Raw genomic sequence first — 24647 nt, forward strand, 5'->3', positions numbered from 1 at the left:
CTTTTGCAAGGCCGGGGTCACCCTGGCAAGGCGAGTTGAGGTGTCAGGAAGAGCGTTGCGGATGTGTGCCGGAGTGGGGTCAAGGTAGGATGAAGGTACCTCTGTACTTAGTAACTCATGGTGTCATGTCAGTTTTGGGGGACGGGAGGCGTGGATTATGTCTGTGGATCGGTGGGTTGTTGGTGGTACGGCGGTCGAGACCAGACCAAGGGTACCTAACAGCAGGTACTTTGTAGGATCGTACAAGGATGCCGAGCGAGTCCAAAGTGGGTGTGGGATTGGGATCGTTTGAACTGACAGAGGAATCAGATCGTCTTGTTCAACCCAGGGGAGCACGCACACGCGCACGGAGGGTTTAACGTTTGGCCACGATGGCCTCGTCAGCGAATACCGGGGAGAAAGAAAGAGTCATGTGCAAGTTTCCTACACAGTACTCGAGGAGCGCAGTCGTCCGGGCCCTTGTTCACGAGTGTGGATGATGTGATGTGGTGTGGTGTGGTATTGTTGGGTGCTGGGGTTGGGTGGAGTGGAGAGAACAACCTGGAATGGAGGTGCAGCTTTGCAGCTCGATCTTCTTTCCGGGCGAGGGAACGATCTCGGCCGTCACAAAAATCACACCTCGTCATTGGCATCTGCCGGTGCCCCAGGAATGGCATGGGGGTGGCCCAGGACCATGTGGGAGGCTCAAGTGAACCCGGGCAGGCCTCGGTACGATTTCGTACATACATACGTACAGAATAGTTTACCTTGCCTCAATCCACGCCCTCGCCCGCCACCCTCCCACCTACCGCCCGGTGCCTTGCAGTTTCTGGATGAGGCGTAGCAGCCGCGAGGATCAGCGCGCTGAAACGGCTCTGGGAGGACGCCGTGTTTGGCGGGGACGGTTGTGGGTTGTGCGATCAGACAGGGGTTCCCCGATGGTGGATGGTGTGGTGGATGGTGTGGTGGATGCGTCGTCGATGGCGTTGCAGTGAGCGATGACAGTGGGTCAAATGGAACTGTCGGTCTTCCATCATCGCACTCAGCGACGGCCCCGAGGCAGAACGCCACTCGGTCCCGACTCTGATAGCTTAGCACGTGCTTAGGTTGTTGAACCCATGGCTTGTTGATAAATCGACTGCGTTGCTGTGCTTCTTTTTTTTAATCGATGGATCGAGACTGCCGGTTTCGACCACCTCAGACAAGAGGTCCAGCCAACGGGCAGGGGTTAGCGTTTGGGGTGCAGGGAGATCGCACACTGGCTTCTTGGCGCTCGGGAGTCCCACATTACATAACGGAACTGAAAAAATGATCTGCGGACGGAACATGTGTAATGTAAGGTATTCGTATGTAATGGAAATGCCCGTGCAAGAGCCACCACCTAAGCCTCAAAAATGTGCGACCAACTTGCCGCTTTTGAAAGCATTGAGGGCATTGAGTTGTGCTTATTGTCATTTTGGCTCCACCGACCACGCTGTCAAAATGTCCTTTGTTTCTACTGTGTAAACTCCCTTTCTCCCCCCGCCTACGTAGGTAGTTTCGCTGTTCGTACGTCATCGGCACATTCAACCAAACTGAGGTCGCGCTCTCTTCGTAAACGAGGAAAATTACCCGACGCATCTCGAGTGGGCGTACTGTATTCTGACTCAGCTTGTAAGGTTCGTTGCACAGGGGTAGGTGCCTCATGTTTCAGAAGCAGAAAGAGCTTGGGGCTTGGGGCAGTGTGCTTGGCGTCGGGGTTTCCCATTTTGGCGCGTTCGAAAACCGGGTAAGTTCCTCATCCAACCCCGCCAATCCCCGCCAATCCACGGCGAGACTGTTCCACGAGTTCAGACCCCGATGCCAATCAGTGAACGACTGATCCCCAGTTCCCGGTTGCGGGTGTGGTTGTGGTCATGGCTGCGGCTGTGTCTGTGTCCGCGAGGTTACAAGAAACCGCCGTGCTTCCAGCACTTTTCCCGGAACCTGGGATATCCGATGTGACAAACCGTGCACTTGCCGCTGCTCCGGGGAACGAGTTTCCAACTAACTAACTAATGCGCTGCCTAGATAGCGAGACGTATGCAGCCAGCTAGTACACAGTAATTGATGTGGGAGTTGGGGGACTCGGAATCCGCCGGAGTCCAACCGCTGCGAGCTCGCTCGTTTCATTTCAGCGTTTACGCCTTCGACCCGATCGGCACCAGTCGGACCTCACCCGACAACATCGGCGAGAACCGAGATCGCCAAGACAAAACACCTTGAAGACGTTTGTTTTATACGCCTTCTTCCTTCCAGCCAGCCGATCTTTGCTTCCGATCCAGCGTCTCGAGATGGAGCACCGGCTTCTCTCCAATGGTTGACCATGAGGAGTGGCGTCTGCCGTTTGAGCCTCCGCCACGCCGATTCAGCTGCTTTAATGAGCAGAGGGCCACCAAGCACCTGTCTTTTCGTTGCATTATATACGCAGGCTCTCTTGGCTTGAGAACAGATGCCCAGCCGGCAAGCTACCGAATTAAAAAACCGCTCACCACGGCGCTCCAAGCTAGCAGCAGCCCGCGCCGGTCGGTAAACGCTCGGTACGAGGCCGGTCGGGCTAGGGAGGACCATCCGAGGCCTTTATTCCACATCGCATCCGAGCAGGGTCTTGTTCCCGGGTCCTTGTCCCGAGAAGATGCTGGATAGGGCGACCCCAAGGCTGTGGTGTCTTGTATTACCGCTGCCTGCTGACGGCGCTAGTGTACCCATACAACGCTGATGCGCTTGTCTCATCCTTTCCGAGCGGGCACGCAAGATCGGGACGCTGTCAAAAATAGCCACGGGATCGTGGAGCCGGTTCAGACGACGGCGGCGGGTCAGCGGCGCGGTCACGTACCGGGGCCATGGGCGCCCGGCATGGAGAGACATGCTCGTGGGGACTGTTTCTTTCTTGACGCTGATTACTCCCGAACCATCTCGATAACAATGTCTGAAAATACGATGATTGACTGACACGACAACCCCCCCAACGGCCAGCCCAGGAAGAAAGGTTGTTGGCCCTTCTGTGCCACCTTGCTCGCCGTCCTATCTTTGTCCCCTCTTCCTTCAACAGCCAGCCATCTCTCACAGGACGACTGAACTCTATCGATCCATCCGCCCTGCAAACCAACCCCGTCGAACCGATGATACCATCACTCAGGATCCCGGTATTCCACCAGGCACCGACAATGACCATACCCGTGGGAGGAGCCGCGCCGCAGGTGTGGAACTACTTGTTGCTGTCCCACAGTCTCACATTGATGGGAACCTGGCGGCACGACCGCGGCACAGGCGTTTTGATATGTTCGTTAAAATACACTAACTAGACCCTTGCGGCGTGGGATGGGATGGATGCAACCCTCCGATCTCCGCCGCCAAGCCTCGCCGCACTTTACTGTTCCAGGTAACCTGGTTTCCCTTTTCGTCACTTATACGCCTCAGTCGCCGAGACTTGTGGAGTTGCCAACACCATCGGGCCGTACGGAGTATGGGAGGATAATACGTGGGGAATGTCTGGGCTGACGGCGTTGCAGAGCACAAGGACGGGCTAATCACTCTCCCACCCCGGACTGCGCACAGCCATGCGGATGGGAGCCTGTTTCAAACTTATCTCCGCAACCTTAATACCTCACTGAGAGACGAACGAGGGCCGGGCGATCGGCCCGTGGGATGAGGCGGCCGTCGATCTCTCTCTTTGTGTCTCTTGCTATTTCTAGCCCGACCCGGCCCGGCCAGGCATGCCGGGAGCTGTTCTGTTCCGCACAAAGTCCCGGCCGTTGGGGGCTGCAGGAGCCGCTCTCGGAGAAGCCAGTGCGTCGTCTGGTGTATGTATGTACGTCCTGCCATCAGACGTGCAGGTACCTGCAGCAGCTGTTCCTTTGCCCGTCGATTGCAGTGGCCCCCAATTTCCGAATCCCGTACATACAGTAAGTAAAAGTAGTAACCGCCCGGGTAGCCCCCACGTTGGGAAATACAATGGCTGGGCGTGGGCTCGAGTTTCTCCGGGTGGCAGACGGCGGATAGCTTCGCCCATTTTGGCCGACGCACCTAGGCACTGCGCCCTCTTATTGCTGGCGGTTACGTCTGTTCTCAAAGAATAAGCATAGTCGTCTTGTTTTGCCGATGGGCTTCCAGCCAGACATTACAAGTGGCCATGGAAGAGGCTGCAAGCCAATCTTCATACCGGACTTAGCGTATCAAGCAATGGTCCAACTCGGCTTCTCACCGATAACTATGATGTGCACTGCCTTCCAAGTCCTGTAACAAACACGATCAATTGCATTACCAACCAACCCGGGCTTCAAGAAACCTCAGCGCCTGCCCGTCGGCGAAACCGACCGAGTACGTACGGACTTGTGGGGGCCGCAACGGAAACCCAGCCTCGCTCACCTCCCCCACTCACCGTGGCTCTGGTAGCAAGCCACCAACAACCTCACAGTCAGCTCCGTCGTCTGGTCTGATTCCGCTCCCGCCTCCGCCTCATGTTTCGATGCTTGTACCACCATGCTATGCGTATCCTTGAGGTCCCCGCGTGGAAGCATGCTTATCCCCTCCCTCTTCTGGTTTTGGCAGCAGTAGGGGGGGAGCCTGAGTAGGGCTAGACCTCGGGATGCGGCTGGTAGTCTATGGATGCAGTTACCTCTAGAGGAGGGAGAGTTGTATAGCATTTTCTAGAACATTTTATTCATTCCGATGGCGCTTCCCCAGCAAACTAGACCGGAGTTTATAAAACGCCCCAAACAGCCGAACTCCGGCACGGCCTCTCAACGAACGGGTGGGATGAACACCCCCGCGTGAGCGGCTGAAGAGGCGGGTGTTTTACCCCCCGCGGAAGAGAGAGTCTGGACGGTTTAGGGTGGTGGTGCAGGTGTGACCGGACCGTTTTATGGTGCTCACACTTGACGGTGCTGGGGGCCGGTAGATGTTGTGTCACGCTATGGTCTGGGCGGTCCGGATTAGCTGATAGGTGACGCCTTGTTGCGACGGAGTGGGTTGAGCCTCCGTTAGGGTAGGGCAGTGTTGTGTTGTTATCTTGCTGCTCGTGTTGGGCTGTGTTACTTGTGGTGTGCCCGAAATGGTGGTGGGTGGGGGCCTCTCGCGGGTGGTTCTTGCGGTTGTGGCTGGTGGTACTGAAACGTTCTGGAGTATGCCAATGGGATGTTGGCCTGTGATGGTGGGCTTCGTGCTGTGTTATGCTGCGGCTGTTGGTACTGGCAGCTTTTGATACTGAGAGGGAATGTACCATGTTGGCAGCACAAGTATGTACATGCAAGGCCCCTCGACTGACTTGTTTTGATGCCGTGCGGGTATTCCGAGTGGTCGTCGTGGTCTGCGAGTTGGTAGGAAGTTCACCTGGGCCGTGACGTGGAAAAGAGTCACCTGCTCTAACACGTTGCACTTGCTGGTGTCTGGGGACACGACATCTCGTGTGTAGCAGAACATAGGGCATTAGATGAGGGGAGGACGTTGGACCCGGCTGTTGTGCTCAGGGGCCTATTCCACCTACCCGGTTTCTGAATACCGAACTACTTTTGACCGGACAGTCAACCTTTTGTGTCGCCCTAACACATACTAGGTTGGATGAGGCTGCCCGTGAGGTGGTTACGGGTTGTACAAGAGGCCAGTCGTGGCCGTTGAGCAAGCCCCTTTGGGCGCTAGTTTAAACGCTCGTTTACAATCTGCGGGGGGCTTATGTTGGATAACTCTCCGAACGATATCCCGGCGTGAGACGGAATATTATCAGCGGTTACGACTTGTTCGCTTTGTAATCGCCGTGTCGGCTTCTTACATTCTGACATATCCAACCCGATGAACATGGTCCTCATATGCGTGGAGCAACATGGTTTAACTCCCAACCGGGCAGATAGGATTACTAAAGTGGCATCCACCAGCCACGCCATCTGTTGGTTGTTCAACATGGGTCTCGCCCGGTGATCCGACGAGGAGTGCTGCGGCGAGTTATTAGGACACGCCACCGTAAGCAGTAGGATCCGGATCCACATCCACATCACCCGTCGCACGACAGTTACGACGGACACAAGGTGCTTACGGTAGAGCAACGAAATTAGATCGTCGCAAGTGCTCATTTCGAGGTCCGTGTCGCCGATGTGGCCGTGGCCGTGGGTGTGGCCGTGGGTGGTGTCGTGGGATGACAATTAGGTCGAGACAAGACGGTGGTAGCTGTTCACAGTTAAGGGGGCAAACCAGGACGGACAAGAATACATCTATAACCATGGACCAGATCAATCTCCTACCCTTCTAGCAGCAAATACCAAACGACCCAATCTGGAAAAAGAAAAAAAAACGAATACATGCCCCCTATGTACAGACCGCACTTCCACCCTCCCCCCTTTCCATCACTCAAATCACTCAACCTCACCCACCCCATCCCCACACCACCTCCCTAATGAAACTGATCCTCCGTAACCCCACTCCCCATCGCCGCCGTCGAACTCACCCCCCCAGTAACCATCTTCTGCAGCTCATCGACGTACGTCGCGCCGCTCCACTTCTGATGCTTGACGACATCCACACCGAGCTCCATCTCGGGCTCCTGCACCAGCTCGCCATAGGCGCGCATGCCCTGCTGGCTGTAGGCGCGCGCGAAGCGGTCGCTGATGAGCGCCGTCGTGTGCAGCCCGGCCAGCGTGATGAACTGCCAGCAGTAGCCGAGCCCCGCGAGCCGTTGGATGTAGGTTTCCTGCTCGGCGCGCGGCATGGCCGTCTTCCAGTTGAAGGAGGGCGAGAGGTTGTAGGCGAGTCTGTGGGGGGAGGTTGTTAGTAGTGTTTAATAAAGAGGTGGTGGAAAAGAGGGAAGAAAAAGGCAAAAGAAAAAGGCAAAGGGAAAAGGGGGAACTCACTTTTGCTCCGGCCACACGGCGTGTACGCCGCGGGCAAACTCCTCGGCCTGCTTGAAGTCCGGCAGCTTGCTCTCCATCCAGATGGCGTCGCAGTAGGGGGCGTAGGCGATGGCGCGGTTGACGGAGCAGTCGCAGCCGCCCTTGAGGCGGTAGTAGCCCTCGCGGGTGCGCGGGGCGTCCCAGTCGAAGTAGACGTCCTTACCCAAAATGCCGCGGGCGACGGCGCGGGCCTCGGCGTTGGACAGCTGCTTGCCCTGGACGGCGCGGCGGTACTGGTCGGCGAGCGCCTGGGCGTTCCCGGAGGCGGCGATGGCGTCCAGCACGGCGTCGTCGAAGCGCTTGAGGTTGGCCTGCGCGAGCCACTTGTCCTCGATGGCCTGCAGGTCGTCGCCCGCCTTGCCGGCGCGCTCGGCGGCCACCATCAGGTCGTTGAGCGGCTGCAGGTTGGGGTTGGTGCTGCCGAGGATGAAGGCGTGGTCGCGCGGGTCGATGGTGGTGGTGATGAGGGTGGCCGCCTCGGCGTCGGTGCGCGCGATGGCGAGGAGGTCGGAGCCTAGATGCGAGGTAAGGTGTTATTATTGTGACCTATCCATCAAAGAATGGCCATAAGAGTGTTGCCAACTAACCCATGATATCGGCCTGCGCACGGATGGCCACCAGGCGGTTGATGTGCTCCGAGATGGGCACCAACACCTTGCCGGCCATGTGACCGCACTTCTTGGTGCCGGGCGCCTGGTCCTCAATGTGGATGCCGGCGGCGCCTTTCTCGATGAAGAGCTTGGTAAGCTTCATGACAGCGGTCAGACCGCCGTGGCCCGTGTCGGCGTCGGCGATGATGGGGCGCAGGTAGTCGATGTTGGCGAGCTTGGAGCGCTGGGCCCTGGGCACCGACATGCGCTCCTGGCGCTGCTTGCGGTCGTGGAAGAGCTGGGCCATGAACAGGTGGCCGACCTTGTTGGGGACGGTGGTCTGTTGCGGTCAGTTCCTACTCTTTTGCTTGGGATCCCCTTTCTTTCTTTCTGTTTCACTTACGTAGGGGTAGTCCGCGAGATCCGGGCCCGGCTCGTCGGACGCAGAGGCGGTGGACGACGACTGCCAGCCCGAGACGTAGACGGTGTCGAGGTACTTGGCCATCTGTGTGACGGCGGTGGGTTCCAAGCAGCCGTATGTGTAGCTGGCATCCTTGGTCTGTTATAATCCCCGTTAGCCGTTGACCTGTAAGGTTGGTTTAGAGTCGCCTTGATGACCTACCTGGAAGCGGTTCTCGAGGATATCCCACAACTTCTTGCTCTGGGTGTTGCTGGCGTACTCAATCTTGAGATTGCCGCGCTTGCTGGCGATTTGCTCGGCCGTGAAGGGCCGCTTGGTACGGCGCCATCTCGGCTCGCTCCACCACTTCTTGATCTGGTCGACCTCCTTGGCGAAGAGTTCGTCTTCCCGGTTGGGATCCACGGCGGGATTTACCATGTTGTTGGCGGCCATGGTGGGAAGGGGTGGGTAGTAAAAGTAATAAGGAATGGGAGTAGTTTCAACGGTTAGGCACAGGGAGGTAAGGAGGCGAGGAGGCAAGGGATGGGTATCAAGATGACGAAATCGAGAGTTGACGATAATGACAAAGAGAGAAGGGAGGAAGAGGAGAGAGAAGGAAAAGAAAAGCACATGAATGAAAGTTGATGAGACAATATCCCGACCAGTTGACTCGTGACTAAGACGGCGGACTGATCCGAGAACTAGGAACCGGAGCCAGGAGTACCAGGCTCGACCGGGCGAGCATCCGGTCGGCAGCGTGGCTTGCCTCCTTGCCTCCTTGCCTCCTTGCCTAGGCTGTCCGGGCATGCCAGGGAGTGGGAATTCGGGAGAGATCGGTCTAGCGGCTATTCCAGTCTCCACGTTCCACCGAGTATACGCAGTACACGGCACACAGTACTCGAGGAGTCTTTCGCCTCCATCACTTCCAGGTTGATAAAACTGAAAATCGAAAACTGGTGGTGTTATGAATATCCATAGTTATCATACATACCTCGTCCCTATCATCATCATCTCCAAGTTCTTCCCTTTTGCTATCTCCAGTCTTGAACTCCCAGATAAGTCGTCATCACAGGCAAACCGCATCCAAAACGGGCAATCAAAAACACAGATCGAGTCATCAAAGCAAAGCCCAAAAAGACTCCTTTGAGCCGAGCTTCGACTGGCAACAGCGTTCGCCGCCCTCGGCACCCCACCTGCCCACCTGAACCCACCTGGCTGGCACACCTGGCACCCGCCCCTCCAACCCCACAGCGCCCGTTGAACCGAATTGCCGAGCCCATGCCGGGGCCCAAACACAGCGTCTCCAGCCTACCATTGGCCCCTGCCACAGAGCCACAGAGCTGAACCACATGGTGATTGCCCCTCCCCCACAGCGCTGAGGGATTGGAGATCTGCGGCTTGGATAACGTCAGGAAAGGGCGAGAGGAACGCAGGAAGACGGGGAAGATTAGAAAGAGCGATTGAGGAAGGGACCTGACTCTAGGTGGTGAGTGATTGCATTGCATTCATTTTCAAAATCAAATTTGCCTCGCATTTCTTATCCTCCCTCTGCCGTCAATGTACGTATTCGACAGACTGACTGCCGCTTGCGTCCAGATTCATCGCCATTTCGATGGCATGTGAAGATGCGTCATAGGCGTCTCCTCTCCGGGTGCATTGTCCGCTCGGCATCCACTTTTGCGGCTGCCACCAACCCTCTTCGCCATTGATTGGCATGATTGGGCCCATTGGACCGTTTGACCTCGGCCAACTTGGACCCCGGATGCCACTTGCTGCCGTCAAGTTACACACCACGGGGGTTCCCAGTCTGGAGTGAAGCTTGGCAGCAATCACATGCAGCAGACGCACATGCTCTCTTGTGCATGTCATTGAAGGATGGGATTCCCTCAGTAGTAGTTCCTACTTCGTCAATGGTAGTAGGTATTGCTTCATTGATGAGATGGATAGAAATTCAGGGGTATCTTCCTCCGTCCAAACGCCACTATCGCCCGTGTTAAAGCTCATCGTCCTCGTCGTCGTCGGATAAGAATATTGTTGGCACCCGCGTGATCTCCACCTTGACCGTCTCCGTCTTCTCCGTCTTCGTCTGCTCCGTCTTCTCCATCCCGGCCCGCACTTTCCCCGTCTCAAACTGCGCCGGGGAACCCTCCCCTTCCATCTTGACGTCCAACAAAGGCGACAACCGAACAGGCGAATCCATCCTCTCCCCCTTCACCTTGTTGTCACCACCACCCTCATCCTTCGTAGCAGCAACCCCCCCAACCTCTTTTTTCACCACCCCACCATCCCCACCCCCTTCCGCACCCGACGTTGTCCCCGTCCCCTCCCCCTTCACCACCACCCCCTCTCCCTTAACCACCCGCTTCAACTCCCCCTCCAACACCTTGACCTCCCTCACCCGATAAAACGTATCCAAACAATTCCGCCGCTGCTCCTGCGTCCAGCTCTCGACGACCAGCGCAAACTCAGTGACATCACGGAACCCAAACTCCCTTGCCATCGAGCAGAACTGCCGCCGCATGATTTCCACCGGCGGGTTGAAGCGGTTGTGCATGCGCCAGGGGTTGCTGCCATCCAAGGCAGCTGTGGTTTCTGTGGTGGTGGCTGAAGGGAGGTGGGCATCACCGCCCTGGCTATCCGCAAACAGCACGCTGTCATCAGCCCCGTCGGCGGTGGGTTCCTGGTCGGGCCCGTGGCCGGCGAGCTCGGCGCGGCGCGAGAGCTGGGCCTCGACGCGGCTGGTGCCGATGACCTCGGAGTTCTCGTGCGTGTACTCGACGCCGGCCGACGCCAGGATGCCGGCGATGGCGTCGCTGCGGGGCTTGGTGGCCCGGTGCGCGCGCACCAGGTCCTCGCGGTTTTCGGCCGTGATGAGTTTGGCGAGTTGGCTCATGCCTTGTTCGTCGTCGTTGTCGTTGTCGTTTGGTTCGGGCTTGATGAGGCTGAGTTCGTCGTCGTCCTCGTCTTCGGGATTGGCTTCGTCGGCTTTGGCCATCTTGGCGAGGTCGATGTCGCTGAGGTGTACGCCGGCTTTGGCTTCGGCGATGTTGGTTTTGTTGACGATTTCTCGGAGAACCACCTGGTCGCCGTGGAAGCTGAAGAGGTTGCTGAGGCCGAAGATCTCGCCTTTGCGGTTGCTGTCTTGCTGCACACCCTTGAAGTAGCGCCGCTCGTTGGACGCGTTGTACCCGATGTTGGCTTGCTGTTGCTTGTAGATTTGCCGCGCGTAGACGATCTCTTCGATAGTGCCCGCCGAGACGAGACGGAAGACATCGACGTCGCGAACCTGGCCGATGCGGTACGCGCGGTCCTGGGCTTGCAAGTCGTACGAGGGGTTCCAGTGCGGGTCGAAGATGACGACCTTGTTAGCCGATGTGATGTTGAGGCCAACGCCGCCGGCTTTCGTCGAGATGAGGAACACGAACTGCGAAGGGTCCGAGTTGAAGTCATCCACTACCTTCTGGCGATCTTCGTAGCTCAGCGTGCCATCTAGGAAGCTGACATTGTAGCTCGTGTTGTGGAACAGGTGTTGGAGGATACGCAAGAGCCGGACACTGTGCGAGAAGACGAGCACTTTGTCTCCATTCTCGTGCCAGAAGCGCAGCAGCTTCTTCAAGATCTTCCACTTCCCACAAAATTCGGGATTAGCCAGATTTAGCATCGAGTCTCGGTTCCGGTAGAGCTCTTTCCAGTCGTCAGGAACGCAGGTCTGGAGCGCATTAAGCTCCGAATTCTGCTTGTCGTTTGGATCGGCAGACGAGGGGATCAGCAGAGTGATGTGGTTCGCTATCTTCTGCAGCGTCATGATGCTTGGGAAGACGACGCTCATCCACGATTTCCCGTCAGGGAGCGTCTTCCGGCAGCACCAGCCTCTCTTGCGCCCTGAACCGCAGTCACAGAGCTCGGATGCCGAGTTGACAAATGTGACGTGGTCTCCCTCTAGAAAGTTCTGGTAGGCCTCGCGTTGGATGTCGGTAAGCGGACAAAAGACGACCTTGTCGCTCTTCCTGGGGAGCTGGTGGGCGATGAGCGTCTTCATCCGCCGCAGGAAGAACTCCGGAAGTAGGTTCTGGACCAGCTTCTTGGCCGTCGTTCTGGCGACGCTGAGCTGCTTCAGGGTGGCATCGTGCGACTGGCCGACGGTGAGAGGCTTGGTGATGGTGTTGCTCCACTCGGCCAGTGTCCCGAAATGGCCGGGGTTCGTCCAGTTCAAGAGGGTCCAGAGCTCCTCGTACTTGTTCTGGATGGCCGTGCCGGTCAGGCCAATCCGGCAGAGGGCATTCACGCAGTCCATGGCCTGGGTTGTCTCGGACCTCCGGTCTTTGAGAATATGGCACTCATCGGCAACAACGCAGTCCCACTCGACTTCATTGACCGCCTCGCGCATCTTTTTGTAGGTGACATAGGTCGTGATCATGATCTCGAGTCTCCCAGCCTTGGCAGCTTGCAGGACGTCCTCCTTGCCAGGGCCATGGTAGGTGTCAACATGCCAATACCCCCAGAGTTTCAGCTCGTTCTTCCAGTTCTGGATCAGCGAGCCGGGACAGACGATCAAGACGCGCGGATACCACTGGTCGCCCGCCCGTCGCATCTTCCTCATCAGCTTCGCATCCCGCTCGCCCGCCGTCTTCCCAAAGGCGGCGGTAAGAAACGCAGCCACCTGCACCGTCTTCCCCAGACCCATGTCATCGCCCAAGATGCAGCCCTTCTGATAAACGAACCGCTGGTGCAGGAACTTGACGCCCGCAATCTGGTAATCGCGAAGATACTGGGCAATCGACGCCGGGATAACACCCGCCGAGTACTCGAGCTCGATATCCTCATACGGCCGACACGGCTTGACACCAGTCCTATCTTCAAACTGGGGCCGCTCGCCAAGCCTCTCCGTTGCGCCCCCGTTGTCGTCATCATCAGAGAAGTAGATATCCGAGTAATCCGGCGGCAGCTTCAACCCCGCATCCCGCAGCCGCTCCCTGTCCCTATCAAAGCGCTTCCTCCGCTGCAGCAGGTATCCCGGCACGCTGGCGCCGGCGAACTCCTCCTGGGCGCTCGACTCGTCGACGTCGTTGACCCAGGCGCGCAGGTCGCTGGCTCGCTTCTTGTTAGATCCTTTGGTCCTGCCGGCGGCGCTCTTCCTCGCGGGCTGTTTCCCCTTGGAGATGGCGCGGCGTTTGGCGGATCGCTGTCGCTTGAGGTCCTCGGCGCCATGGTCGGAGTCGTCGTCGGTCCAGGTGACCTTCCCTTCGAAGTCGGCCGTGGGTTTGCGTTTGCCGAGCGTGTTTGTGTTGGAGGAAGGGGTTCGATCGACCGAGGATGCTGTGCTGTCGTCATCCGGTATCTTGGCCGTTTGAGCCATGGTTGGGTTTGCCGCGCATCACGGCGTGACGGGAGTTAAGTTAGTTATGGAGTGGGTATAGCCAAGGTGCAGGCACCGAGAATATCTGGCGCGATTGAGAATGGCGCGCGCCACCTGCGCACTGTGTACAGATGAGAGAAAAGAAGCGCGCGAGAGCACGTGACATACGACTTACCTACGCGAGGCAGTTAAACTTCCAGCTAGGTAAGGTAGCCAGCCGACCACCACATTCTAATCTTTTGATGAGCGAGGACGGAGGAAATTATTAACTAGTAGAATAGTATAAAGCTATATTAATCGCCCTATAACATGCGCGTAACGCGCAAGTTCGGTAGGGTACGTATTTACAAAATATGTACACAGTCGGTTGATACTCGGTAGCCGAACTATATGTCTGTCCTAGGGAGCATCGAGACCCCTAACTACCTTGGAACCTCTCGCACCAGGAGCACTTGGAACATTGGGAGTGCTGGAAACACCACGCCCAGCAACAGGCTCCTTGGCCCCCAGCAGGAGTCGCATCCAGTTTGGGAGCTTCCACTCTGGCGACGCTTCAAGTTGTGCAGCCGTTAGCGGCACCAGCTTCGGCGACGGCAGCGGTGGCGGCACCGGCGGGTCGCCACCAAACTCCCTCAAGAGCGCAACAACTTTGGCTAGGCCTCGGGACTCGGCGAGACGGAACGGCGAGAGGCCGAGCCAGTTGTATACCGAGTGCACGTCGGCGCCGCGTTCCAAAAGCCGCCTCATGAGCTGCAGACCGCGTGCGCAGTGCTTGTCGTTGCCCTCGGCAGGGTAGAACTGGCAGGCAAAGTGCAGCGGCGTGGAGCCCTTGCTGTCAATAGGATCAATGGTTTGGTTGGACTGCGCGAGGAGTTCCGCCGCGACGCCGTCGTTCGCCGCCCATGCGGCGTGATGGAGAGGGACCTGGCCGAGCTCGTCCCTCGCCATGACGTTGGCGCCGCGTTGGATGAGCTCGGCAACGATACGGTGTTCTGAGCGTGCGGCCGCGATGTGTAACGGTGTCTCGTTTGAGTCGCTGCTCACGTTGGGATTCGCCCCGGCATCCAAAAGTCGCCTGACCGCCGCCAATGTGTTCGGGCACGACTCGCGCCAGACGTTACCCGCACGGCAGGCCATGTGCAACGGGGTAGTGCCGAGGCTGCTCAGTGCGTCGACTTCTGCTCCATGCAGTAGTAGAAGATCGATGATGCGGACAACCCCGTTAGGCTCGGTCTCTCCCCCGCCAGGGTCCGGGTCGCCTTCTTCTGGCGGCGCCGGTTCCGGAATGTTGTAGCAAACAGCATGGAGAGCTGTGTGGCCATCCTTATCCAAAACACCGCAACGCGCGCCGCTCTTCAGCAGCAGTTCCACCATGTCGTAATCTGCCGTCTCTGCCACCGCAGGATCTTTGCCGTCATCCGTGCCCCAGTCTCCTCCCGAGTTGTTCGCGCAAGCGATATGCAACGGTGCTCGGTGATCCCTATCGAGCACATTGATGCTGGCATGGTATTGAAGTAATTCCGAGACAATTGCGACTTCCCGCATCGCCACCGCAACGTGTAACGCTGTCCGGCCGACGGGGTCATGCCTATCTACCAGCGGAACACGCGCACGTTCATAATCCTCGATCAAGTCCCCAAAATAAGGATCATTCTTGGCTCTAGACTCCTCCTGGGCCCGAGAAAGGAATGTCTGCAGCAGTGAGATGTCGCGTTTCGCCACCAGTGTATGAAGCAGGGGGCGGTCATCGAAGTCGTCGTCAAAAAAAGGTTCGAAATGGCACAAGAGAAAATCCAGGGCGGTTCTGTTTCGCCTCCTTACCGCCTCCACGGCCGCCGATTTGATGAGCCGCCTTGTGTGGAGAAGGAGTTCCTGCACACGGGGGTCGATGAGATCCATCCCCTGTTCCCTCATGGATGGCTCCGTATCCCGCCACTTCGTAAAAAGGTACGCGGCGGTGGATCGCTGTGAAGGGACTGTATCCGGCCACTCCATAACACTCAGTTGGTGAACCCAAGACAAAAGCTCTTGATCCGCGGCAAAGTAGAGCAGTCCGGTTTTAAGGGACAAGTCCTCGGCCAAAGCTAACCACCTGGTCCATTGACCATTCTCCTGAAAGCGACGCACAACCGGGCTTGGGTCGGCCCCAGCCTCGTCAGCCAACTGAGCGTGGGCAAACACCTCGGATACGGCGTAGGAAAGGAGCGCTGGGTAGTCCTCAAGAAGCCGCGTCTTTACCGTCATGGTATCGTACGGAAGAGATGGGTTGACCGATATCTGGTCCGGGGCGATTTTGTACATGGACATCCTCTGTGCAAAGTAATCGCGGTCCCAAGCTGCGTCAGATGCCTTTTTGAGTTGTTCAAAGACGGACTCCCCCTGGGGAGCATTGCGGCCGGCCGTAGACCGTTTGGAAGAGGACCGGCTGCCCATAGAGATTGGCTTCCAACTGGTTGTCGTGGCCAGGCGAAAGGGATGGCTAATCTTTACCGAATCAACGCTGTGTCTTCTAACCCGTTCCCGGTAGCTACTCTTTCCCGCATCAACGCTGTGCCTTCTAGCCCGTGCCCCGTAGCTACTGGAATGGCTAAAAGCGGAGCCAAAGCTTTTGACACTGCCGGAGGCTCTCCGGCCCCAGCCGCGAGAGAAGGTGTTCCTAGGTGATGAGCTGGATTCGCTCGACGACGACTCCCAGGAGCGCGCTCTAGCAGGGACGGATAGAAACCCCTGGTTTAGTGGGACAGCAGGTTTGGCCGGCCCGGTACGTGCCTCGACCAGCGCATCCAGCTCCTTAATGTTGATATAGTCCAGACAGGTGCCGATGATGGAGAGATGGCCCTGGGCAACGAACGATTGAGTGTGACTCTCGTCGAACAAGGAGGAGCCACCGCCGTGCAGAAAGTATTCCCGTACCGATTCGTGAATTACCTGTACGATGCGGTTCTCGCCCTGGTCGAGTTCCATTGACCCAGCGCCGGCGTAAGCAGAGCTGAGCGCGGAGCCGTCGCTTTGATGATCCCCAACCCCAACGCTAGATACTATTTCGATCAGACCCTTGGATACCGTTCTGATTTGCTTCGCCAGCTGCTCAGTGCTGTCCGTGTATTTCTCCGATTTTCGCCAGGCGGCGAGAGACTCGGGTGGCTCGGATTGGATGAAACCAAGAATGTGATGCCATTCGTAGAGACGGAGAGGCCTGGTTGCCAGAACAACCCATTCAAACAGCCGGAGAGTGAGCCGCCTCAAGCCCGGCTCCAGGGCCCGGAGTAGTGACGAAAATAGGGTCTCTAATTCTTCGGGGATGTTGTCGAGTTCTCCAAGCAAAGACCGCAAGCTCGTACCCTCGTCCCGTTTCTGAAGTATGTCGTCCACAACCAAGGTCACCCAGAGGAATACGCCAGCCGACTTGCTGATGATGCGGTCTCTGAGAATCTGTCTTTCTGGTTCTGCTTCGGAAATCCCGAGACCGAGTCTTTGGTCCACATACCTGATGATATCCTGGTTGTTGTGCTGATCCACGAGAATCTCGGGGCAGTTGGTCACTGTGATGGCTGGGAAATGGCGGCTCGAAAGACAAACGCTGAGCTCGGTGCCCGCAGCATGGGCAGATTGGGTGATCTCCCTCCAGAAGTACGCTTGGGATCGCATAGCCTTAGCGTCACACTCGTCGAGAGCATCGACAAATATGACGGTTCTCCCCTCTATTTTCGTAGCAAACATGGACTGAAGGAAGGTCTTGAGTTCGGATTCGCCGAGGGCGGGCGGTTTGTCTGGGTTCAGCTCACTCTTGGAGGACAGAATCTGGGCGAATCGACGCATATGGCTGGGATACCGGGGTAGTAGTTGATATAGCAGTGACCGAAAGAGGCCGAGGGGGGAGTGCTCCAGCTCACTGCCTTTGGCGTTGAAGAAGAAAGCCGCGGTCCAATAACCGGACTGTATTTGCTGAGCCTCGGCCCTCCGGAACGCTGCCTTCATGAGGGTCGATTTTCCTGCGCCGGGCTTGCCCTTCAACCAGAGAAGACCGCAATGTTTGTCTTGGTTCCGGTTGTGGAACCAGTCTTGGTATGAGGGCTGCTCATAGAGCCAAAGCGTCGTCTGTGCGGCTGGCTCCTCCACGTTGCGCCATCGTTCATCCATACCCGCATACCATAGGGTTTTGAGACTGGACATCTCAGCGGCGCCCAGGCCAGGATGTCTCCCGCTTCTCGTCCGCGTTGACCGCGCCGATGGCGCCGACCTCATTGACTGAGCGGCCAGAGATGGTTTATGCCGTTGGATATGGCCGCCCTGGTGGACTTTCTGTTCGTTGAGACCGACGAGCGAGGCATAGATTGAGCCGATTTCTCCGGATAGCTTCAGGTAGTTTGGGTCGTCGGGACCTGCGAATCTACACATGTCCATATGGTTTGCCTGCATGGTTTCTGGTTGCTCACGGGGGTCTCCTATGAGCGATGACGAGTCCGGGACGACCTTGTTGCCCAAAACTGACAAGTTGACACCCGTCAACCCCAGGCCCTCCTGGAACGTCTTTACCCGGAAGTCGTACTTGAACCAGAGAGCCGAAAAGGATTCTTGAGCACGTTCAAGATCGGTAGTCCTGAGATTCAGGGCGTTGAGAATGGCGTCGTTGGTCTCCATCCTAAAAATGCTGATCAAGCTTCGGGCCCATTCGCCAAGAGCAGCCAGCTCTGGGCTCCCTCGGTGAGGGGTGCCGAGGAAGACGACGGCTGATGTAGAGTCGACGATGTTTTTCGGCCCTTCCTCGGTGGCCATGGCGGATTGGGCGAGCATTTCCTTGACGACCACGCCTCCGAGGCTGTGGGTGATGAAGATCAGGGGTCGGTCAAGCTGCCTTGCCCTCGACAACGCAAAAAGCAGGTCCTTGGCGTGGGAGAAGACACTGTTCTTGTTGGTAGCGGCTTTAACATACTTGGTGACCTTGGTATCGTAACCATAGACGAGAACACGGGACTGGGGGCAGTCTTTTGGGAGCAGATCCCGGGGCCAGTAGACGAGTGGGTTGGATTCCTGGAGCTTCTGGGGATGATGTAGGTCTGCCGGTTGCGGGGACTTGCTACCCGGGGAAGATTTTCGCAGACGTACGGAGATCATGGAGCGCAAAGAATCCCTCTTCTTGCCGCGTTGCACTGGCAGAGATGCCTGCCGCGGCGGAGACGGTCTGTTGCAAGCCCATGTTGTGAAAGGATGGCCCTGGAGACCATGGACAATGACAATACTTAGAGGAGTTAGTCGGGTCATTTAGAGGAAGAAAGGGGGAAAAAAACACATACTCGACGACGGCGGCTGGCGCATTGCCCTCGGGCTCATGGACTACCGAGAGCCCTGTATTGCTGATTCCTTTTAGGGGTTGATGTTGTTGTATGGGCATCTCTCACTGAACCCCGTGCACCAAACTTCATTTTTGTCCGATGTTATGATGGACTTCCGAGTTTTGGATGAAATTGAGGGAAATTGAAGCTGGCGACATGTCGACGAACCTGGGAGCTGACGAACGAGGCTCCCGAGGCGCACTGCTTGAGTGGCGGGGGCAGGGTCCATGGCAGGCTCACCACGTAAAGGCTTGGCCGGGCCTCCTTCCTCCTCTCAGAGAGCACCCTCAAACCGGAAACGCCCAAGCACGTGAGCCCGGGAGTTACAGCCACCTACGGCAGGAACGATGCAGGAGCGATCACGCTCCAAATTCCCACTAACAACTCGTCACATTGAGAGGGAGGTTGCGACCTTAGGTACCTACCTAGGTATGGTGGGACCAAGTCTCGATGCGAAAATAATAAACAGCGGAACAGAAAAACGAAACGGTTTAGGGGTTTCCGCTCTGACTCCTAGGAGGAAAATACAACCTCGAGAAAAGAGGGAAAAGAGAATTCATACCCCTCGACAAATGCGATCAGGGCCCCGGCCCCTGTTTCCCCGCGTTCCCGGGTTTTGGGTTCCTGCACTCGGCCCGCCGACCCTCCATGTCAGGACCGGAATGAGAACGTATCGGGGTCCCAAAACGGAGACCGCTTCCCGTTAGGGGACCTGTCGGGTCTGTGTGGGCGTTGTGTGGGAGGGCACGACCGAGGTGTTAATGAGGGACGCGCTGCAGACGGCGAAATAACCGCCTTGAGGAAAGGGGGGAGGGAGTCATATCGGAATGGTAAGGAATAAGACTGTGTGTGAAGTCAACCTTGTTTTATTACCGGTGAATCCACCGTTGCATGTGCTCTAGGAAATCTATGTCGTCGCTGAATGCTTAAAGGGGCCGCAGAAAGTTAACCAACCCTCCGACGCCGAAAATACCACCGACTCCTCAGCGGATCGGCATCTAATGCCAACAAAAAACATTAAGGAGTCATAATCATGAGAAAATAGATAGTACGAAGAGAACCGAAAGGTAATCACCAATTAACCCTTCCCACCGTCCTCTCCACTACCAAGTAAACATCATCAGCGCCGGGTTCAGCAGCACGGGCAGCGCAAAGTGCGAGACCACCGTGGCCGCCAGCGGATAGATGCTGTAAAAGGTGTTGATGCGCCACAGGACGGGGAAGACGGTGTTGCCGCACACCATCAGGGCGGTGCAGGCGAAGCAGTAGAGGAAGGTCCACTTGAAGCGGCGGATGATGCGCCAGATCTCGGGGCCGAACCGCACCTCCTCGAGCTCCTTGGCCGTGGCGCCCCACGCCATGTCGATCTCGAAGAAGTGCGACAGGATGGCCTGCGACATGTGCAGCGAGATGCCGCCGAGGAAAATGCAGAACATGGGAATCCATTTGAGGTTTTCGAAGTCTGCATTCACGAGTTAGTGTGTGGAAGGAGGTTTGAACTGGAGATGGAGATGGAGACGTACAGGCTGACAGCAGCGACTGCTCACTCAACCGGTACCTCAGCACCGCTAACGAGAGGTTACCCAGTCCGGTAAAGACGACAATGATGGAGATGTAGATGGCGAACGAGTCGAGGTAGTACTTGTCGTACAAGCCGTAGAACCAGCCGGTAATGAAATAATTCCCCAGCGTCAGGAGCCACGCCGCAGCAATGGCATAATATGTCCCGATATACGCCAGAATAGTCATCTTCTTCGGAAACGGGATGCTGGAAGCGATAAACTTCTTAAAGAGCGGCGTGAACGGCCCGCGGACGAGCCAGAAGCGCAGTGGGTGGAACAGCAGCTCGTTGCAGCCGTACGCGTACTTCTCCCAGCGGGCAAGCTCGTCGTAAACAGTCAAGCTGACGCCCTCCTTGAAACCGTCGCCCGTGTACGAGGCGTAACGGAGCGTGTACTTGGCGACCTGCAAGCGCAGCGACATGTCGAAATCCTCCGACACGTGCGACTCGGACCAGTACTTCTCGTATCCGTCCTCGTCGGTGAAGGCAGCCGCGTCCTGGAGAGCTTGCCACCGGAGGATGGCGTTGTGGCCGACGAAGGGGCAGGCGTCGCCCGACGCAACGGCGAAGGTGATGCACGAGTAGATGAGGCGAGTGAACCAGGTGACGCTGGGCGATGTCAGTATGTTTCTCAGCCAAAAGGGGAAACGCTGGTGCTGCTTACCCGTTCTCAAAGAAGGAGTTGGTAACGTTCATGACGCCCGACTGGAACTGCAGAATGGCCACCTCTGGGCTCTGCTCCATCTCGCTGACGGCATCCAGCAGACAGTCGTGCGGCACGCGAGTATCCGAATCGATGAGAAGAATGTAGTCGCCAATGCGAATATTTCCCTCGGCCCAGGTGCGGCCCTCGTCCTCGTGCAGCACGTCGGCCAGGCACTGCTGGTAGGCGGCGTTCTCCTGCTCGTTGTTCCACTTGCTGCCGCGCTTGATGGCGAGCAGCTTGTCCTCAACGCGGTTGCTGACGTGCAGCGCATAGTTCATGTTGCTGGCCTTCTTGAACTTGCCGCGGCGGACGAACCGCTTCTCTTCCGAGCCGGCCTCGGGATTGGGGTTGTGCGCAGGGCGTGCCACCCAGCCGATGTTGTGTTCATCGTAGAAATCGCGGCGGCCTTGGGCGTCCTCGTCCGAGATAAGCTGCATGCCGTCGTCGTTGACAAAGATGTTGGCCGAGCCGCCTTGCATCTCGTACGTGCTGATGGCCGCCTTCAGCGAGACGATTGTGGGCTTGATGACAGCTGCGAGGCCCTCCTTGTATACGGGCATCTCAATCGTGACGTGGGGCAGAGTCGCCTGGTTGCGGTCGATCCTTTGAGGGGGCCTGCCGCTGTAGTACTTACTATTGTTGGCGACGGCCGAGATGGGCCCAAAGACCTGGAAAAGACTGGTGATGATGGATTGGAAGAAGAACTGGACACAGTTAGCATAGGCCCCTAAATTATCGACGGACCGCGGCACTCACCAAGCTGACAAACAACTGCGCCGGAGCCGAAGCCAGCAACGCAAACCTCAGATATGTCCCGTCGACGACGGTTTGGTACGCCAACCACCTCCAGCCCAGCGCGGGACACACGATCCATAATGCCAACGTAAGCCCCACCATAAACGCGCTCTCCAGCCTCACCGGCCTATTCTCCTTGGCCATCGCTTCCTCAAGCTGGCCCGGATCCAGCTCCTGCACTGCGACACCAGCACCGCCCTTCTTCTCCGCGCCAGCATCATCCTCCTCGGCCTCGTCATCCCCGTTGCCCCAGATGATTTCAATAAACTTCGCCTCGAGGATCTGCACCCTGCTCAGCAACTTCTCCGGCTCATCGTCCCACACAATCAGCATCCTTGCATCCTCCACAAAAGCAGCGAAATGATGCAGCTGGCCGCGGGGCAGGTCAGCCATGGTGCGCAGCACCTGCACACGCAGACCGTCCGGCAGGGGGACATAATCCAGATCGGTCTTGTGAATAATAGAGTCGAGCAGGGCGCGGACGACGGGGGTGTTGACGGTCATGGCGCAGCGGACGTTCATCTGGGCGACGACGGCGAAGAGCGAGTCCGGGATGGCGGCCATCTGGGGCGGGCAGCAGGCGAAGGCGCCGCGGGCCTTCTTGAGCACCACCCCTTCGTAGGGGTCCGCCCCGGACGCGTACTGCTTGCGCAGCTGCTGCTCGTACAGCCAGTTGACCATCATGTCGTTGCGGATCTCGTTGATCGTCTCCGAGTCGCGGCTGCGGGCGTCGTGCGCCGGGAGGAAGGAGTGCCGGAGGGACGGCGCCCGGGAGGTGTGCGGGCTGGTTTTGGCCGTCTCGGGGGTCTGGTGGCCATGTTGATGGGTTTGGGGGGTTGCCGCGCCCGGGACTGAGAGCATGCTCCCCCGTGCGGAGATCGGGACGGCCTCGGAGTTGGCTGATGGTGGTAGAGGTGCGCCGGCTGCTAATCCGGAATCCTTCCCCTGGATGGGTTGGAGTTGATGTGCCGACGACTTGGAGCCGTTCCTCCGGGACCGAGTGCCCGCTACCTTCGTCTCTTCATTGCTTTCCTTCTGCTCCCCCTCCGATGTCGAAGGGGTGAAGTACGACTGAAACTTCTTCATGTTGGTAACGATCGGACCGGGTCGAAAGCGCAAATGGTTGCCTTGACGAGGGTGAGTCCCGGAACACCCTGTCACCTCGGCTTCAACCTGAGCGCGTCTCCAAGATAATTACTTGGTACACCTCTCCGTTGCCGTAGGTCGATATGGGAAGATCCTCAAGTGGGGAGGCAAACGGCAGCCGGAGAGCTGGGAACCGGGTGATCGACAAGTGTGGAAGCAAAAGGGAAGAGGAAGAGAAGCGAGCCGGGTAGTTGGGTGTGCCGTGCAGGTACATACATCCGGGATAAGGAGGGTACCCTGTGAAAGCCACTAACTCGCGTCTGGGAAGAGGCTCGAGACCATTGACAGCACAGACTTGAACCCCCACCAACAAATGAAGGTCTTGCTAGGGGGTGGGCCATGGGCTGGTCCGGATTCTTTTTCGCGCACTCATGCATGCTTCTTCTCTCTCTTCTCCGGCGGAGCGGGTGAACATGCAGCTTCTCAGCTCAGTGCTCTGACAACGCAACAAAGAGGGCGGCCTTCGCGACCTCTGGCACCCCCCTGTCTAGGAAGCGATCGACGAGCCCTGCAGGGTGGGTTTCCCGGCAGGGTTTGATCCGCCACCCCTGTTGGTGTTCAAACGGACAACCAACCAAACCATCGAGAAATCCTCGTCGAAGTTTGGCTCGTGGCTCGTGTAACTTTGCAATCGCGGTTGCCCGATCCTGTCGAGGGGAGAGTATCTCGGCCACAAGTTCGTGAAGAAGAGCTCGGGAACTGTCCCCGACATGCGTCGTCTGCCCTCACCAAAGCAATGGTTGCCGCGATCTTGAGATTTCCCGCTAGTTTCTTCCGCATCAGGAATAGACCGCGGGCCAGATCACAACCCAAGCATGCAGTGGGCCAGGGGGTCGAGACGCTCGGGGAGCTGAGAGGCTGAGAACTTCACTTCTTTCCGGACTGGGCCGTGATCGTGGAACTCCGGCACCGATGGAAGCGGAGCTCGAAAATCCAGAACAATTGCTAGCTGAGCCTTGCAGCGCAAGGAGGTCCTGACGAACCAACCCAGATGTCTCCATTCTCACGAGGACGCACAGGGTGTCAACTGAGCGCCCAGAATATTTTGACAGGATGCTCCCTGCTCCATCGTCACGAAGTGCCGTCGCCCTGAACGGGAAACAGCAACGACCGGCCATGAACAAGGCGCCGAGGTATGTTGTTCATCAAGCTGCCGCCGGTCTGGTAGAGAGCGAGACAGGCGGCTTTTTCCAACGTCTTATTTTGCAAGCTTGAGACACGACGGAGCCACTAGTTGGCGGCGGCGGCGGCAAGGCATTGGATGGCTTTGGTGTTCTTGGCTGCAGGGCCCGTTCAGCTGGTCCATTTCCCTTTTGGTGACTCCCCTCTGTCGCCGTCAGAACCCAATTTTTTTCAGCGCCACCGACATTTCCGTCGACGGGCGGGAGATGAGCCGAATCGCGGGTAGGGGCAGCAGAATTGAGCAGAATAGAGAACTCGGCTCTGCTCGGGGAGATCCGGGTCAACGCCAACGCCAGCAACGACATCAATGCGTGAGGACCAGAGAGGCTCGTTGCCTTCGGTTTCGCTATTTGACAGTCCCAACCCGTCTTCGGATCGGAGAGTCAGCGCGGCTGCATCACACCACGATCTGATGGTTTGCAACCTTCTCCCGACGCCACTTCAGGAGAGCGTCCAACCACGGCGAGGACGACACTGCGGCTCTGGAAACCCCCACGCGGGCAACCAACGCCTGATGCTTGTGTTCATTTCTGAGAACAACAAATCTCCACCCAGCGCAAGACATCGATTGTGATCAGTTTTGGTGCGTGTCTCGGTTCTTTCGTTGTCCCAGGCGCACAACATCTCGCTTTTCTGATGTCACGTCGTATTCGTCGATTCGCGCCGCATCTGAATCCTCGCGGCTCTCCTCGCGGAAAAGATC

At 57.5% G+C, this 24647-nt stretch overlaps 4 protein-coding genes across 4 annotated transcripts; all 4 read right to left on the bottom strand.

Annotated features, from left to right (window-relative positions):
* Window positions 1-6379: 6379 nt before the first annotated feature.
* On the bottom strand, window positions 6380-8318 carry B0H64DRAFT_416127 (isocitrate lyase; the record flags this gene model as incomplete). Its single annotated transcript, XM_062805141.1, has 5 exons — window positions 6380-6737; window positions 6837-7389; window positions 7463-7805; window positions 7869-8024; window positions 8088-8318. 5 exons carry the CDS (start codon window positions 8316-8318, stop codon window positions 6380-6382), a joined length of 1641 nt encoding a protein of 546 aa, XP_062660373.1.
* Window positions 8319-9463: 1145 nt separating this feature from the next.
* Window positions 9464-13393, bottom strand: B0H64DRAFT_473050 (P-loop containing nucleoside triphosphate hydrolase protein). The gene has a single exon (XM_062807972.1). The coding sequence runs from the start codon at window positions 13219-13221 to the stop codon at window positions 9859-9861; it is 3363 nt and encodes a 1120-aa protein (XP_062660374.1). The 5' UTR covers window positions 13222-13393; the 3' UTR covers window positions 9464-9858.
* Window positions 13394-13491: 98 nt separating this feature from the next.
* B0H64DRAFT_390543 (uncharacterized protein) lies at window positions 13492-18777 on the bottom strand. Its single transcript, XM_062803411.1, has 2 exons — window positions 18516-18777; window positions 13492-18460 (listed from the first exon to the last, which is right to left on the bottom strand). The coding sequence occupies exons 1-2, from the start codon at window positions 18611-18613 to the stop codon at window positions 13621-13623; spliced, it is 4938 nt and encodes a 1645-aa protein (XP_062660375.1). The 5' UTR covers window positions 18614-18777; the 3' UTR covers window positions 13492-13620.
* Window positions 18778-19459: 682 nt separating this feature from the next.
* B0H64DRAFT_111459 (glycosyl transferase family group 2-domain-containing protein) lies at window positions 19460-22975 on the bottom strand. The gene is made up of 4 exons (XM_062797798.1): window positions 21578-22975; window positions 20780-21525; window positions 20078-20724; window positions 19460-20016 (listed from the first exon to the last, which is right to left on the bottom strand). The coding sequence occupies exons 1-4, from the start codon at window positions 22700-22702 to the stop codon at window positions 19658-19660; spliced, it is 2877 nt and encodes a 958-aa protein (XP_062660376.1). The 5' UTR covers window positions 22703-22975; the 3' UTR covers window positions 19460-19657.
* Between the last annotated feature and the right edge of the window lie 1672 nt (window positions 22976-24647).

The sequence above is a fragment of the Chaetomium fimeti genome (assembly GCF_033439085.1).
Source record: "Chaetomium fimeti strain CBS 168.71 chromosome Unknown B0H64scaffold_3, whole genome shotgun sequence".
Taxonomy (NCBI): domain Eukaryota; kingdom Fungi; phylum Ascomycota; class Sordariomycetes; order Sordariales; family Chaetomiaceae; genus Chaetomium; species Chaetomium fimeti.

Bases quoted from the DNA above. Each gene is read 5' to 3' on its own strand.
- B0H64DRAFT_473050 (XM_062807972.1), bottom strand. From the start codon at position 13,221: ATGGCTCAAACGGCCAAGATACCGGATGACGACAGCACAGCATCCTCG.
- B0H64DRAFT_390543 (XM_062803411.1), bottom strand. From the start codon at position 18,613: ATGCCCATACAACAACATCAACCCCTAAAAGGAATCAGCAATACAGGG. The intron at 18,461-18,515 runs GTATGTGTTTTT...AACTCCTCTAAG, and splicing joins GCGCCAGCCGCCGTCGTCGA to TATTGTCATTGTCCATGGTC.
- B0H64DRAFT_111459 (XM_062797798.1), bottom strand. From the start codon at position 22,702: ATGAAGAAGTTTCAGTCGTACTTCACCCCTTCGACATCGGAGGGGGAG. The intron at 21,526-21,577 runs GTGAGTGCCGCG...AACTGTGTCCAG, and splicing joins CGCAGTTGTTTGTCAGCTTG to TTCTTCTTCCAATCCATCAT. The intron at 20,017-20,077 runs GTACGTCTCCAT...TCGTGAATGCAG, and splicing joins GCAGTCGCTGCTGTCAGCCT to ACTTCGAAAACCTCAAATGG.